Raw genomic sequence first — 16,783 nt, 5'->3', positions numbered from 1 at the left:
TTCCGACTATGTAATGCCTTCGTTTAAATTTGCAATGTTCTGTTTTTGCAACGTTTTACCATGAAAACAATTTTAAATCATAGAGGTAAGATTTGAAATGGGGACTTCCTGGGACGTAGCTTATACGCTTCACCACTGGGCTACAATAGAGGGGTGGGGACATATTCCCCCCACACCCATCACCCCTGTCAAGAGGGGCCTGAGATTCCGGCTCCACTTCCAAGGGAACTGACAGACCTTGCCATGAAGAGATAATAGGAGGAGCAAGAGAGAACAAAACACACTTTATTAAACACTTCCAGAGTCCTGTTTTCTTACAGTTATCTACTCTTTTTTAAAACCAATCTGTTAGGATTGGGGGGAGGCAGAAAGTGCCAGGGAGGGTGGGGTCACTGTGAAGAGATGAAGAAAGAAAGAGAGAGAGAGAGAGAGAGAGAGAGAGAGAGAGAGAATACCATTCCCATCTGAATTGTCTCCCAAGGACTCTGCTTGGGCTCCTGGCCCCATCCCCTCCCCTCCCCACCTGAAGGCTCTGGTCCACCCCACCCCATGCTTCTTCCATGGAGCAGGCCTGGGAAAGGTCCTCTCGCCCTCCAATGGGTGCGATGGGCCCTAGAGGCAGACCCACAGCAGATCCCTCTTCATGGAGTGGGGCTTCCCAGGAAGCAGCTCAGGTACTCGGAGGCCGTGATGGCGGGGCTGGTGCTGGTGCAGAGCTTTTGAGGCCGCGAGTATTTCAGGAAAGTGGCGCGGAGGGCGGAGCTGGGCCCCCGCAGGGCAGCCTTGGCCATGGAAGGGTGCACTGCCAACAGCTCAGACTCACTGCAATGAGAGAGAGGCAGAAAGGGAGGCAGTGATGCTTCTGAATGAAGGAGGGAAGAGTGTTGTTCTTGCATTCAAATCCTGCTTGCCCGTTTCCCACAGGCAACTCTCCTGCTGCTGCGAGAACAGGATGGTGGACTAGATAGGCCCTTGGCCTCATCCACCAGGGGGTTGGACTAGATGACCCACAGGGTCCCTTCCGACTCTACAATTATATGAATCGATGACCTCTGAACAGCTGGCTAGCCAGCCAGAGAGCATCACTGCAGCAAAAAGGACCCAAGAATCTACAGCAGCAGCAAGAATACTCATTGCGAAGCATTGGAAGACGCAAGATCTACCCACCTTGGAAGAATGGCAGATGCAAGTAATTGACTACATGGAAATGGCTGAGATGACCGGCAGAATCCGAGACCAGGGAGAAGAGTTGGTGGAAGAAGATTGGAGGAAATTTAAAATTTATTTACAGAAGTATTGCAAAATGTATGAATGTGGATGACATTGAAATAAAATGAAGGGGTTCTAGTAACAAGAGATAAAAATTTGAAACTATAAATTTGGGAGGTAAAATATTTAAGGACAAAGTAGATGAATTTGCTGAACTAATTGTTAAAGAGGGATACAAAAAAGGGAGGTGTGAGGAAGTCAGGAAAATAAGTTAATCAAAGATGAATAACTAAAAAAGAGTGATTTGTGTTTGCCTTATTTTATTTGTTGTGTTTGTATTCTATGTATTGTGAAAGATTGTATTGTTGTGTCTTTTTCTTTTTTTCGTGTTTTATTGTTCTATGTTTGGTTGTATCTTTTTATTGTTAAACCTAATAAAATATTATTATAAAAAAAGGACCCAAGAATCACAGGCCAGGCGCAGAACTCCCTGTAAAAGCCAAGCATCATCACCCCATAAGTCCCTGCAGCAACCCTGGCACAAGAGAGTATCACCCCCATAAGGGGCAAAGGCAGAGGGGGCAGCTTGCCAGAGCTGTGGGATGTGAAACACAAGAGCAGTCAAGTACAACATTCCTAGAGTGAACATGTTTACACATGGGGAGGAATGTTTGTCCAGCCAGCAGGTAAACTTCCTGTTTCCTTCTGGGCTGGGACAGACTTCCTCTGCATGTGACTAGAGGTGGGTGTGGCCTCACCTGTGCAGCTAACGACAAAAGCACAGGGCAGGGCAGCCATCTCTCTCTCTTTGACTACATGCATCGAAGAAGCAACATCCGCTTAGCCAAAGATGTTCTCTTGGCTTCCAGCCAAGAGAGGACAAAGGGACTGTCTCCTTATGAGATAGTTTCCAGGTGTATGTTACTTTTCTAAGATAAGTCTGCCTTCTGGGATCCGATTGTAAACAGAATGTGAGCAAACTGTTTTTATACTTTTATAGAAGACTGTGTCGTGTCTTATCTTTTATGAGGGAATAAGGGGGAAAGACCAGAACAGTTATTATAGAGGCTTTAGCGAGCCTGAGCAAATGCATCCGCTGTGAGTTTAAAAGGGGGAATGTTACTCTGCTATATTGTGAACTTGTTAACACAAGTTGGAAAGGCTATAATCAAACAATATATTCTCTACTGCATCCCTGAACGTTCCCACAAGAGCACACTCTCCCACTCAGCAGGGAGGCAAGATTTGAACTGGCGGCTTCCTGGCCCACCCTGAGAGAGAAAAGAACGTCTTCCTTCATGGAGCACCTACGGAACCCCCTCCCACAGGAGGCAGTGATGCTTCTGAGTAGCAGGTGCTGGGGTGCTTGGGGGGTTCCCCAAATGGCTGCTGGCTGGCTGACCGCTGAGAGTCTAGGCTACAGAGACTTCCGGGTTAGCGCCTCCGGCAATGGCGGAATTCCTCTGACTGGGAGGAATCCGCTCCGTGGAAATCAGGGTCTGGCCGCCGCGGCGAAGGCGGAGACCCACCAAAAACCACAGGCGGGAGAAGCCTGTGGACGTGGGATTCGGCTGGCACCTTTAGTGCCTCCCCTACTCACGGGGAAACCCGGTTTCGGGGATCCGGAGCGACGTGGGGTGAGTGGCGCGGTGCTTCGAATTGACTGCTTCCTTCACGGAGTGAAGCCGCATTGCTGTTGCCGGAGAGCGCTGACTTTTTCCTGTGGACAATTGGACTTTAAACAACTACCCGTGAGTAGAACGGAAAATTGGATCTTTAAACATCGTAATTTGGCATCGAAACGGGAAGGTTTCAAACAGGAAGTCTGCCTTCCTTCCTCTTTTGTAAATAGATTGAAGCAAAGACGCTGCAAGCTAAAGTCTCGGAAAGCCTTTTGTAAAGGAGTAAATTTCCATCGGTTAAAATTATTAAACCCCCCTTGGAAGCAGGGGAAGAGGGGAGAAATTTTGGACCTAGCAAGCCTGCAGGAGAGAGTGATGAAAATCAAATTACCACTGCTCTGAACCTGGAAACGGGCTGCCAGTAAGATTGACGTATTGGGAGAGTTCATTGACTGTGAACAGAACGTATGTTGACAGCTGGCTAAATAAGAGAAATATATTATTTCCATTGTCCTCTTCTGCGTTTAAAAAGGAGGAAAAGTAACTGAAAATTGAAACTAATTTTATTGCTTAAACTGTGTTTGAAAGGACTGATACAAGTGGAGACTGTTTCCCTCTAGAGGGAGCTTTTGAAACTGTTACAAGAGTGGAGCTGGGGAATCTCCAGCTGCAAGATAAGAAATTGTGAGAATCAGGGATTGACCTTGGACCATTTAAGAATGTTGACAGAAGAAGCCTTAGTGACTGTACTATGTAAGATAAGCTATTCGCTGGAACAGTTCCACAAGAAGACGGATGTTATGACTACTAAAATTGATAACTTGGGACAAAAAGTGATTAGTTTGGGACAAAAAGTGAACATCAATACAGAAATTATTCTGGACTTGACACAGGAATCTACTTCGACAGGACAAATTGGGGAGAAGACGAAGGAGAAAGTTGTTGTTGAACCTAAAATAATACAAGTGGGAGCACCAGCCTTACAGAGGCAAGTTGAGGACTATAAGTTGAAGCCTTTTATGATTGAATATAGAAAAAGTCAGCCTTTTTGGATCGGAGCCCTGCTTGGACTGGAGAAGGAAAGTTGGATAGATCCCTTCATGCAGGGATTTATTGACTGTTGGGACCTGGATTTGGGTCAGGAGGCAACTGGAGTTGTGGGGGCCTTTGGATTTGGAGGAATTTTGAAACATGTCCTGAAATATTATATGGACCTTAGTTTTAACTATGGAGAGCTGGCTGATCTGTCGAGAAGGAATAAAAGCATTGTTAGGCCGGAGTCTCCCCGAGATCTGCTCTTCAGCATCAAAGAATATGAAGAAGACCTGCAGAAGGGACTTGGAAAAGAGTTAAGAGCCTCGGACAGAAGATCTCCAGGTTGATGAACTATATGGATTTGACGGAAATGACTGGCAGAATCCGAGACTAGGGAGAAGAGATGGTGGAAAAAGATTGGAAAAGTTTAAAGTTTATATATAGAAATATTGTAAAATTAATGAGCGTTAGAAAAATGTTGGAATGAAATTTTATGGCTTTTGTAGAAATGTGATAAGGAGTTAAGCATAAATAAGTATTTTAGCATTAATGGAAAATAAGGTTAAAAATATGTTAAGATATTTATATGACAAAAAATAGAGAAAGATGGAAAGGAATTGCTGAAACAATTAACAGAAGTGGAATACAAAAAGGGAGGTGAGAGGAGGTCGATGAAACAAGGGAATGAAAGATAGAGTATTGAAATGGTATGATGTATGTTTTTAAATTGTTGTTTTGTTTTGTTTAGTTTAATGTGTTAAGTTGTGTTTTGTATTGTTTATATATTGTATCACATTGTTTCTTTTTTTTCTCTCTATTGTTCTTTCCTCTTGTCTTTTTTCTTCTCTTTTTTTTCTTGTAAGGTTTTAAAAGTAATAAATATTATTTTTTTTAAAAAAAGAGAGAGAGTCTAGGCTACGGGATTAGATGGGGCAGACAGGCTCTTCATAGGTTCTTAGAATCTTAGCACTGTAGAGTTGGGTCATCTGGTCCAAACCCCTGAAACACAGGAATTTCAGCTAAATCAAGGACAATAAATTAAAAAGGGCATAGCAGGCCACTTTCCAAGACTGAAATATATTGGTGACTTGGCATAAGTCTCCAGAGTGGCAGCTTAGGGGCCTGAGAAGCAGCTTCTGAATTTAACTCCAGTTCTTCAGAATCCTAGAATTACAAAACCTGAAATGCCTGTTCATAACCAAAAAGTCTTTGTCCTGTTGACATGAAATCTGGCACAGAGAATCACAAGCCTCCCAGAGGTGGGTTCCTCCTATGCTGCCTCCTCCCCCCTCCCGGGGGGGGGGGTCCAGGAGTCTGCTCCTACCTGTACGAGTGAAGGTTCGGGGCACCTTCCTGGAGAGCATCCCAGAGCCTGGCGCCCTCTTCTGGCAGCACCCTCTGTGCCAGGCCCAGGGCAGCCAGAGAGAGCTGTGCGGGCTCAAAGCGCAGGCAGTCGCAGTCCACCAGAGAAAGCTCCAGGAAGTACATGGCCAAGAGGAGCACCTGGGGGGAGGGGCAGGAGGAAGAGCAAGTAGGGGGAAGGGGGACCCAGGAGTCCTGCCCTCGCCAGCCCCTGCCTTCAGGTCAGGCCAGGAGCAGGAGGCAATCGGAGGAGCAGCAACATTCTTGACTCTGAGCATGTGCAGAAGCTGCACTTGGGGAGGAAAGGCTCTGACTTCTGATGTAGTGATCAGATGGGATTACTGTGAGGAATTATGAAATATGCATCAAGCCACTGTGTCCGCGATGAAAGCATTGCGTTGACTGGGTTTGATTCATTGACAATAATTTCTGATCGGATCCCACAAGCCTCTGCACCTCTGCCATTTTTCCTCTACTGCCCATTTCTCTACACCTGACAGGCACGGATAAGCATTCTGAAACACAGGCCAGTTGCTTCATCAGGCATCCTCAGTACATAAAGATAGTAGGTTACTCTGATGTAGTTTAGATAGATCTTAAGGGCCAGGAAGAGAGTTCACAAGATGGTAAACACTGCCATCCTGCCTCTCCTGTTTATTCCTATTTATGACCTCCGGGGTTTCCTAAAAGCATTCCTCCTTGCTTCCTCTTTTATTTACTCTGGACTACTATGCATGCTAAGGGACGCAGGTGGCGCTGTGGGTTAAACCACAGAGTCTAGGACTTGCTGATCAGAAGGTCGGCGGTTCGAATCCCCGTGACGGGGTGAGCTCCTGTTGCTCGGTTCCTGCTCCTGCCAACCTAGCAGTTCGAAAGCACGTCAAAGTGCAAGTAGATAAATAGGTACCGCTCTAGCGGGAAGGTAAACAGCGTTTCCGTGCGCTGCTCTGGTTCGCCAGAAGCGGCTTAGTCCTGCTGGCCACATGACCCGGAAGCTGTACGCCGGCTCCCTCGGCCAATAAAGCAAGATGAGCGCCGCAACCCAAGAGTCAAGTCACGACTGGACCTAATGGTCAGGGGTCCCTTTACCTTTATTATGCATGCTCAAGTAGGAAATAGTTTCTTTGTAGTTTTAACTTTAACTTTGTCCCACGTAGGGTTTTTTGAAATGCTCAGAGGAAATCTGATTGGTTCTTACGAACAATGTGTAAAAAGTTCTTTTGTGAATAAAACGACCTGGGCCGAGGGGCGGACAGGCATTATTATTATACGCGGTCCTCCCAGAGTCTTGCTGGTCAAGCCTCGTGTGTATTTTATTAATCGGAGTCCAATCCTTCCTTGCTTTGGGAACGCTACATTCTGAGCCCCAGAATCTCTTTAAGAGGGAAAGTGAGGGGTCAGCTGTGGCCTGGGAGACCCCTGCCCGCCCAACTGACACTCACCTCCCTGGCACAGTGTCCCACTTCTGCCAGCAGGTGCAGCAGGTGGACAGGGTTGGCATAGTGCAGCTCGAACTTCAGGCGGGCCAAGATCTTGCGCTCCATGCGCAGAAGCTCCTTCTGGTTGAATGAGTCCTCCATCATGAAGCAGAGCTGGGACGGCTGGAGGGAGGAAGAGGAGAAGGAGAGACAGCAGCAGAAAGGGGTGGGCAGTCTCCCTCGCAAGGCTGTTTTTAAGCAGAGGTTGGGCGGCCACCTGCCATGGGAGCTTCAGCTGCGGTTCCTGCATTGCAAGGGGTTGGACTGAATGACCTTTGGGGGTCCCTTCCAACTCTATGATTCTTTCCCTCTGTGATTGCATTTCCCTGACCACTTTCCATTCAAGTGAATCCCAAAGGGGCTCACAAACAATAAATAACAGCAACGTGACAGGACATCACAAGTACAGCACAGATCCCATGATCATCAGCGAAACAAGTAAAACCCAAGAAACAATATTTAACAAACTAAAACTAACCAACTAAAAAAAGAATAAGCCAAACTGTGAAATAATAAGCAGCGGATTCGTGAAAGATTTAATGGTAGTGGGGTTTGGGTAGTAAAAATATGTGTGCGATAAAACAGCTAAAAAATAAACATTAGGAAAGGAGGGGTGGGAAATCAAAAAGTAACTTTGTATGTCAAAAGAAAATGTTTATGATGATAAATGCTTTGAAATACGGTGGGAGACTTATTAAAAATGATATAAAAATAAGCTAAACATCGCCTGATAACAGCATGTCATATTATATTGTTATGGGTTTGGGGGGCCAGATTCCCCTAAATTCCTGGGTGCCACAGCCTCCCCATCATTCCTGGATGTAGTAAAATTTAGAGTTAAGTTTGGGCTAAACTTTGGCCATCAGCAGGGGCCAAAAGTCAGTGATGGTCCATCAAGGAATCAGGCAGAGGTTTAGGGTTTCAACTTTGAATGGCATAGGCTGGCGGGAGCTCCTTGGAGTAACAGCGAGAAGGAGAAGGTGGGGGGCAGAACTCCAAGAGAGCTGGGGAGTGACAGTCTAGAACCAAGAGACGCAGAGTGTGGCTTTTTGCTGTCCTTTTGAGTCCAACGCTCCTTGAGGACGGGGTAGCAAAACTCCATAGGATGCAAATGTTCTGTAATCCTCCCATCAAGGTGCAGGTCACATATATGGGCAAATAAAACCATATTTCACAAAGACACTGCAGTCTCTGCTGTGCCTCATTGTCCCAGAGAGGAACATGGACCCTGGAAAGTGTGCCCGCCCCCCAACCCCTGGGATCTCGCAGCCCTCGTGGAGATGATAGCAGTGTGTTGACAATATGATTAACAAATCAACAAGGCATTTATAATCGACAAAACAATATTAACAACATAGCAAGTAAAAAAAATAAGCTGGGAGGCGATGGGAGAGGCGCCTGTCTCAGTCTCCTCCTCCTGCCCTTGGCCTCCCTGCCTACCCCCCACAAGGTGCTCATTTGCAGGAGAGGGGCAGGAGAGGGGCCGGCCTGGACCCCCTGAGCTGTGCAGGATCAGCCCACCAGAGGAAGCTCCACAACTAAGGCCACAGCCCAGCCACAGATATTCAGCGGGAACTGCCCCCTTGACTGGCACAGAGTCTCAAGTGCCTCTCCTAGAGGTGGGAGTCTAGGGCAGTCCCCCTCCCCGGACCGGGCACCAGAGCCTCCCCCTCCCACCTGCGGCATCCTGCTCACCTGAGGGCAACTGCTCTCCTCTACCTTGCAGGCCAGGAAGAGGCAGGTGGCAGCCAGGAGCTGCAGGGTGGAGATTCGCACTCGGCCCGCTTTCAAGTAGGCGTTCAAGAGGTAGACGGCCAGGAAGAGAGTCTCGTCCGCCAGGGCCAGGTATTCCTGGGGGGGGGGGGACAGAAGCAGGATTAGACACAACTTTCTGCCACAAAGCATCCCAGTCCAGCTACTCCTTCTCCTCGTCCCTTCCAACTCTTCAGCTCTGTGATTCTATGACTTTGGGGCTGCCATTCCCCAATATCCTGCCCCACAACAAAGGCTCCACCAAGCCCCCAACTCTTGCTTGCTCCAAGGACTCCTGGTGACCCCCTTCAGGGCAGAAGTTTGCTTCTCCAGCAAGGGGAGGGAGCCAAACCTGCCGCTCCTCCCATTCTGCCACCCGAGGTGCCTGCCTCACCTTGTCTCATTACAGAGCCGGCCCTGAATGCCTCCCTGCCCACCTGAGTCTGCTGCAAGGGGATGGAAACACAGGGCCTCCTGCAGTCCCACCCCAAACAAACTTCCCCACCCGCTCTTCCGGGGGGGGGGAGACATTGGGGGGGGGTTCCTGCTGGTACCTACATGTACTTGCACCAGCCAGTCGATGATGAGACCGCGCATCTCCCCCATCACAGACCTGGGCATGTCAAGCCCCCGGAAGGCGTAATGCGGCTGCTTCTGCTGTGGGGAGGAAAAGGGGGAGAAAGGAGCCCTGAGGTTGATGCACCCCCCTTCCCTTCTTCTCATAAACCCCCGTCCTTTGGGAGAGGACAAAGCAAGGGAGCTGTGACAGCTGTCACTCAGTAGAACAGGAGGCTCTTAGGGCTCTTAGGGCCTCTCCTGGTCTGCCCCGCAGAGGACTTTAAGGTCCATGAATAACCATAGTTTAGAGGTCCCAGGCCCTAAGGAAGTCAGATTATCCTCTGCCAGGGCCAGGGCCTTTTCAGTGATGGCTCCGACCTGGTGGAATGCTCTGTCCCATGAGACCAGGGCCCTGCAGGATTTAACCTCCTTCTGCCGGGCCTGTTAAGACAGAGCTATTCCGCCTGGCCTTTAATTTGAATTCAGCCTGATCTTTTATTTCCCTTCTCTTCCATCCCCTTTTTATGAAGATTACCTGCTCTGAGACCCCACAACTAGTTCTCCCCTGGCCTCCTCACTGGCCCAAGTAGGACTAATTCAGCCAGCTAGCCCTGGTGACTATCCAATGTTTATTGGATGGATTTTCCCCAAATTGATTTCTGAATTTTGAATTTTATTGTTATTCATGTTTTTATACTGTATTTTACACTGCTTTTACAATTAAGTGTTTTAAATTTGTTGTTAGCCACCCTGAGCCCGATTTTCTGAACCGGGAAGGGTGGGGTATAAATAAAAAATTATTATTATTTATTATTAATCTGAGGGTCGTAGGTTTGAGCAAAAGATTCCTGCACTGCAGAGGGTCAGTCTAGAGGACCCTTGGAGGTCCCATCCAACTTGACAATTAATGTGGATCTGTTAATCGCACCTTCCTGGTGGTAAGACCTGTTTGAGAGCTGAGCGGTGGTGGTGGACTCCCCTTCATTTGTAAACGGAGGCTGGATGGCCATCTGTCATGGGTGCTTTGGGTGACATTCCTGCACTGCAGGGGGTCAGACTATAGGACCCTTGGAGATCTCGTCCAACTCTAAAATTCTGAGTCCCCTACCGGCCAAGCAAGGGGCCTTTGGGAAGCCCCCATGGCAGGGAGAGAGGACAACAGCCCCACCCAAAATCCTCTGAGAGAGGTCAGCCCACAGGGGCCTCTCTTGGGAGGCGGGGATTCCAACACTGGTCCTCAGGATGGAAGTCACTGTTAGGATATAGTTCCGTTCCACCTTAAAAGGGTACAGGCATGACGTTTGTGCATCACATGCCTGTTTACTTCCAGCTCTTGCTGGGAACTTCCATTGCATGTAGCTTTTGATATGCGGCTGTTTTGCTGGATATGAAGGCAAGCAGTCATGTTTTCCTTTGTTCCTGAACTAAGCTGAATAAAGCTGTAAATATGCTCTCTCTGTCTGCTTCTTCCATTGTGGAAGATTTATACACCCTGCTGAAAGGGTGTGCGCGGGTCTTGGAACGTATCTGAAGCTCGTGTCGCTAATTTACTGATGCTGTTCCACAGGAGACCGGCGATTGTTCGGAGCCAGCTGGGGGCCCGTCTGATGCCCCCATCTCCCTGGCAGTATCCCAACAGTCACCCCCCCTTCCAACTTACCATCAGGTTGCTGAAGATGTCATAGGCATACTCCTTCTCCAGACCCATGCCCAGGCGCAACATGGCTTGCGAGAGCTCCTCCACAAGGACCTCAGAGGCGGGAGCAACTGGGGTGGGGGAGGAAAGAGACAGCTGCTGTGGTGCGGTTTGGCTCGCTCACCTGAGCTCTCTGCAAAGCACCCGGCTGCTTCTGCATGTTGCTGTGCCAGATGCAATGGGTTGAGATGGGACTGGGTGCAAGGCCCGCCCCCCCCATGCCTGAAGGACCCTGTCGTGGGACAAGGGGAGCAGGAAGATGGGCAGCGTCCTTTGGGGCATCAAGTCCATATTTCTACTGAAGGGAGACTTGCCTCCAGTCTCAATGATGCGTTTGGGACGCATGGCGGTAAGGAAAAAATCTGCCTTAGAAACTTTGATTGAAGAGCTTCCAAAGTGCTATGGTGGTTACCAGTCCAAATCTGAGCCCTGTATAGTAGCTGCGCTAGGGGTTTAGCTTGGAATACTTCTAGGGCTGATGGTATATGTTTGCCACCCTTTGTATGGAAAAAGCGAGTCAAAGTCTTGGCACTTTGGCAGGGGCAATCAGAATAAGGGCCACTAACTGATGGCTGATTCAGGACTTTAAATTGTGCTCTTGTATCAAATTCCCTTTTTTGCATATACTGTAATGTTTTACTGTTGCTATGGCCATTGGCTAAAGCGAATAACGTTTTCTCTTCTCTTATCTTCAGGGCTTCACCATTTCCAGACACTTTGGTAAGAATTAATGGGCTTTGGATTAGGACTACTTAAAATTCACAGCCCGTGGAGAGGGGGAGCAGTAGGCAGTAGGCAATATGTGAAGCGTCCCCAACTCTTGTTCCCTCCCCATCAGGCCTCCCAACTTTTACCCCATCCTGCAAACTATTTTGCCTGGAGCTCCCTTACCTCTTTGCAAAGCCGGCTCTGCTGAGGTCCTGGGGCAGACAGCGCCCGGCTTCTCAGAAGCAACGTCCCTCTCATGGCTCCCGGGGACCTTCCGCTGTAAGAGAGATTTGGGGTGCGGTGGGGTGGGGGCCAATTGATGGATTGATTGCATTTTTATCCCGCTTTCTTCCCTCCAAGGAGCTCAAAGCGGCGTAATGTTTCAGGTTAGGCCGAGAGGCACTGGCTGTCACCCAGGCCAAGTGGGGATTCGAATCCTGGTCTCTCCCAGGTCCCGGGCCAAGACTCTCAACCACAGCACCACAGTTTGGCCGCAAGAGCACTAGATTGGACCTGTGACCCCCGCAGAGGCAGAGCAGGGCTCCGTGAACCAGCTCCTGCATCTTAAAATACCTCCTCAGAGCCTTGCAGCCTGGGATTGTAAGCAGAGGCACAATTGGGGCCACCACCAATGTGACAGCGTGGTGTAGTGGTTAGAGCACAGGACCAGGACCTGAGGGAGACCAGGGTTCAAATCTCCAGCTCAGCCACGATGTTCACCTTGGGTGCCAGTCGCTGCCTCTCTCAGCCTGACCTACCTCACAGGGTTGTTGTGGGGGTTAGATTATGGTTACCAGATTTTTTTTCAATGAATCCGGGGACACTTTTCCCCCTGAAGCTGAGTAGCAACAGGGAGTCAGTAGTGGGGATGGTGAGGCAAAAGACCCTGGGCCCAAGCACACATGCATATTGCATAAAGGTGCAAAGCCCTTCTTTTGCACCCTGTGAAACATAAATGCACAGAGTTTTTTAAAAAAACTGGGCAATGGCTGTCCGCCCGCTGCTCCCCCGATCTGTCAAAACAAAGGGGACAGGAGATTGGGGGAGGCTTGGGAGTCACGGGTGGGCAGTGCGCCGTTGCCCAGTTTTTAAAAAGCTCTGCACATTTATGTTTCATAGGATAAGGGAGCTGGGCATGCTTAGCCTGGAGAAGAGGAGGTTAAGGGGTGATATGATAGCCATCTTCAAATATATAAAAGGATGTCACATAGAGGAGGGAGAAAGGTTGTTTTCTGCTGCTCCAGAGAAGCGGACACGGAGCAATGGATCCAAACTACAAGAAAGAAGATTCCACCTAAACATTAGGAAGAACTTCCTGACAGTAAGAGCTGTTCGACAGTGGAATTTGCTGCCAAGGAGTGTGGTGGAGTCTCCTTCTTTGGAGGTCTTTAAGCAGAGGCTTGACAACCATATGTCAGGAGTGCTCTGATGGTGTTTCCTGCTTGGCAGGGGGTTGGACTCGATGGCCCTTGTGGTCTCCTCCAACTCTATGATTCTGTGATTCTAGGATGCGAAAGAAGGGCTTTGCACCCTGCCCGGCAGAGAAACCACGTGCCTTGTGCCCCTCCTGGGCAACAGCTGCCTGCCCAGAACTCCTGAGCCTCCCCTATCAGTCAAAACAAAGGGGGAAGGGGGCAGGAGATCTGTACCGCTGGATGTCCCCGGTTCCCTTGTGGCAGTGGCAGTCAGCAGCCTGGAGCCAGCCAGAGCCAACTGCGCTACCAGGCTGGCTCTGGGATGCTGAGGCTGCCACGTTTCCCAGGGACAGATTTGGAAATCCGGGGACTGTCCCCAGGAACATCTGGTAACCCTAGGTTAGATGAGGAGGGAACCACCTGGAACCCTTTGGAGAAAAGGCTGTAGACAAATAGGTGTTCTAGCTGGCTCACGTGGTCACTTGATGCCCCAATATACGTGGCAAATGTTCAGCCCCTGATCTCCTATCTTCCAAGGGTGTTGCAGGGGAAAGAGACAAGAGGTCTGCGTTGCTCACCTCCCATCTTTGGGACTTTGCATTTCTCACACTTACCTCTGCAGTGCCAACACCCAGCTGAAAGTAGAGGCTGTTTGTTTTTGAGCATATGCAAATCGCCTTTACCTCCCTCCCTCCCATCGCAATGACCTCCAAGTGAACATCAGTGCGGACTCTGCAACAAAATGTTGCAGCGTAGTCTAAGAGGGCTGCTCCTATTCGAGGTTTCAGCCGGTCAGAAATACTCTCCCCTCTGGGATATCCTTCCCCCCCTTCCAGCCTGTCCCACCTGAGTTTTCTTTCCCCACTGACACCCCACACCCCTGAGTACTGAGCGTCCTCAGTCCTCCTCCAGTTCTTTGCTTGCAAGGTGCGTGTTGTTGCCCCGTAGGCTGTTTCTTCTGAAGGTGTGCTGTGCTTCTCTGTGCTCCCTGCTAACACCTTGAACCTTGGGAGCTCCAATCCTGCTGGCACTCAGCACCCAAGTTCACTATTAAAGGGAGCCGGAAATGGGTGCTCAAAGCTAAGTAATGACATCATTGCTTCCAGGTGAGCAAGTGGGGGGGCAGCTTCAAGGCTGCACCTCTGCCCCCCACTCTGCAAATGTTTCCTGTCTTCTAACAATGCACCCCAGCACCCCCTGGAAGACCCACCTTCCTGGATCCTTTTTCACTGCTCAGTCCTTTGTTGTTCTTGCTTTTCAAAGGCTCCCTTTTCTCATCTGCCTAAAATGGAACATATTTAAGAGAGGAGTTAAAGGGGCAGAACTCCCCCACTTTGGTTTCTGCCCCCCCCATCAGCCCCCACATGGGCTTTTGCCAAGGAGCATCTCGGACAAAGTGAAGGTCACAGGTGTGACCACGAGCAAAATGTGGGAAGTTAAAACTCAGCCACTTCAGAGCTGGGATTTTGGGGGGGCAAATGTACCCCCACCTTCGGCCTCTCAAACCCCAGCTTGAAGCCGACAGGTCACTGCAGCAACTTCTCCACCGAGGGGAGCAAAGAGAGAGGCCAGGATGGTGGAGAAAGCCTCCTTTGCAATGCTAGGAGGATGCCGCTCTGATAGAGAGCGCTCCTGGGCATGTGCAGAGTGCAGGCCTTTCTCCCGCCACATCTGGGAATGCGTGGCAGGGCCTCTCAGCTCAGGGAACGCAGCTTCCAATGAGGGTCTCTGTTAGGTACCCCCCAAGGGGCTAGCCTGCTGTGGGAGGCAGGTTCTGCAGACACCGGTCCAAACGGAACAGCGCTCCCCCCGAAAAACAAACCAACCCCCACATCCACTCAGGGGCCTCTTCCAAAAGATACATCTGTTTGGCAGGGGAGGGTAGAAAGGGGGAAAATGCAGGGAGACCAAGGACCCCACCCCAAACCCTCCTGCGCCCCCCCAGGAGCCCCCACCACAAGAGCAAACCAACAAACTTGCAGTCTGCCAGGATCTCCTCTCTTGAAAGGTGGTGGTCTTGGCCTGCACCCCCCACATGGTCCCCAGAGGAGGAAGGGCTAGGAAGGAAGGTCAGCTCTGCAGGGGGAGAGTCAGGCCCAAGTGAGCTGCAACTCCAGCTGCGCTTAATTAGCAAAAACTAGCAAAGACAGACCCAGTGGGCAGGCCTTAGGCAGCACTGGCTCCCATCCTGAAAGGGGCCGGCCCTCCCCAGTCACGGGAGGTCAGCAGGGCCAGAGGTGCCTTTGCTGCCATAAGCAGACACATTTTAATGTTTCGATGTTGTATTTTATTCTTGTTTTAAAGTTGTATTTCAATAAATTGTTTTTATACCTGGTGTCAGCTGCCCTGAGCCCGGTCTTAGCTGGGGAGGGCGAGGTATAAATAAAAATTATTATTATCATCATCATTATCCATGAAAGAGGCTGTTCATGGAAGCCTAGAACCGTGGAGCTGGATCAAGTAATAATGTTGTTTACAAAAAGGAAAGGGGTGCAGCCTTAGATATGTTTACAAGGAGAGAAGTCCCACTGGGCTGAAGAGAGCTTACCTGCTAGTCAGAATGTTTATAATAGCCATTTTATTATTTGTACCCCAGCCGCTCTGGGATTGGGCAGCAGATTCAAGCAGACTTTTAAACCAAGTGGTCAATTCAGTCTGCATGTATTGTGCATTTTGGAAACCAGGGTTTTAAAGGCAACAAGCACGTTTGTTTGTTTTTAAAGCTGCTTAATGTCTACATCACAATTATCTTAGAAGAGGCATCGTCTTCTGCAGGAGCAAAGGTTGAAGGAATGGCTCTCTTAAAGTGTTGCCCAGCACCTGCTGATTACTGGTGCGATAAGCATGCATACTGAAATTAATCAACTTTTTTGTAAAAAATGCTTAGCCTCAGATAAACAGGAATGCCGTTTTAGTCCATTAATTTTCAACTAAAATTTGTGTAACACTGCACACGGGGCCATTCTGGGTTCTCTCACTGCTCTGGCCTAAAACGATGAGGAGCTCAGCTTAACGAAAATGACACTCAGGCAGGCAGGATCAGGACTTGCAAGAGAGGTAACCTCTCTCCTCAAATACCTCACCCCGCAGCCAACTTTGGCTACCTGCATGGCCGGGGGCAAGAGGATATCTTTAGACTTCCCCCAAAGGACCAGATGTAAGGTTGGCCCTGTTGTTTAGTCATGTCCGACTCTTCGTGACCCAATGGACCAGAGCACGCCAGGCACTCCTGTCTTCCACTGCCTCCCGCAGTTTGGTCAAACTCATGCTGGTAGCGTAGCTTTGAGAACACTGTCCCACCATCTCGTCCTCTGTCGTCCCCTTCTCCCCTTCTCCTTGTGCCCTCCATCTTTCCCAACATCAGGGTCTTTTCCAGGGAGTCTTCTCTTCTCATGAGGTGGCCAAAGTATCGGAGCCTCAGCTTCAGGATCTGTCCTTCCAGTGAGCACTCAGGGCTGATTTCCTTCAGAATGGAGAGGTTGGATCTTCTTGCAGTCCACGGGACTCTCCAGAGTCTCCTCCAGCGCCATAATTCAAAAGCATCAATTCTTTGGCGATCAGCCTTCTTTATGGTCCAACTCTCACTTCTATACAGCACTACTGGTTTGGCCCAGGAGCATCTAAACCAGGGGTCAGCAAACTTTTTCAGCAGGGGGCCGGTCCACTGTCCCTCAGACCTTGTGGGGGGCCAGACTATTTTTTTTGGGGGGGGGAGAACGAATTCCTATGCCCCACAAATAACCCAGAGATGCATTTTAAATAAAAGGACACATTCTACTCATGTAAAAACACACTGATTCCCAGACCGTCCACGGGCCGGATTGAGGTGATTGGGCTGGATCCGGCCCCTGGGCCTTAGTTTGCCTACCTATGATCTGGCATCTGGAGAACCAAGCAATGGGGAAAGTGAGGGCTGGGTGTATAAGCAGAGCAGAAATACCCTTTTGG

The 16,783-nt window shown here is 49.4% G+C and overlaps 1 protein-coding gene across 1 annotated transcript; it reads right to left on the bottom strand.

Annotated features, from left to right (window-relative positions):
* Nucleotides 1-568: 568 nt before the first annotated feature.
* Nucleotides 569-15,945, bottom strand: CCNP (cyclin P; the record flags this gene model as incomplete). Its single annotated transcript, XM_083625866.1, has 9 exons — nt 569-822; nt 5,191-5,369; nt 6,671-6,829; nt 8,402-8,557; nt 9,017-9,115; nt 10,677-10,783; nt 11,604-11,697; nt 14,046-14,117; nt 15,940-15,945. The coding sequence occupies 9 exons, from the start codon at nt 15,943-15,945 to the stop codon at nt 642-644; spliced, it is 1,053 nt and encodes a 350-aa protein (XP_083481992.1). The 3' UTR covers nt 569-641.
* Between the last annotated feature and the right edge of the window lie 838 nt (nt 15,946-16,783).

This window comes from Podarcis filfolensis (genome assembly GCF_964270895.1).
Source record: "Podarcis filfolensis genome assembly, chromosome: 8".
NCBI classification, from domain to species: Eukaryota; Metazoa; Chordata; class Lepidosauria; order Squamata; family Lacertidae; genus Podarcis; species Podarcis filfolensis.
This window is presented reverse-complemented; position numbering and strand designations above follow the sequence as displayed.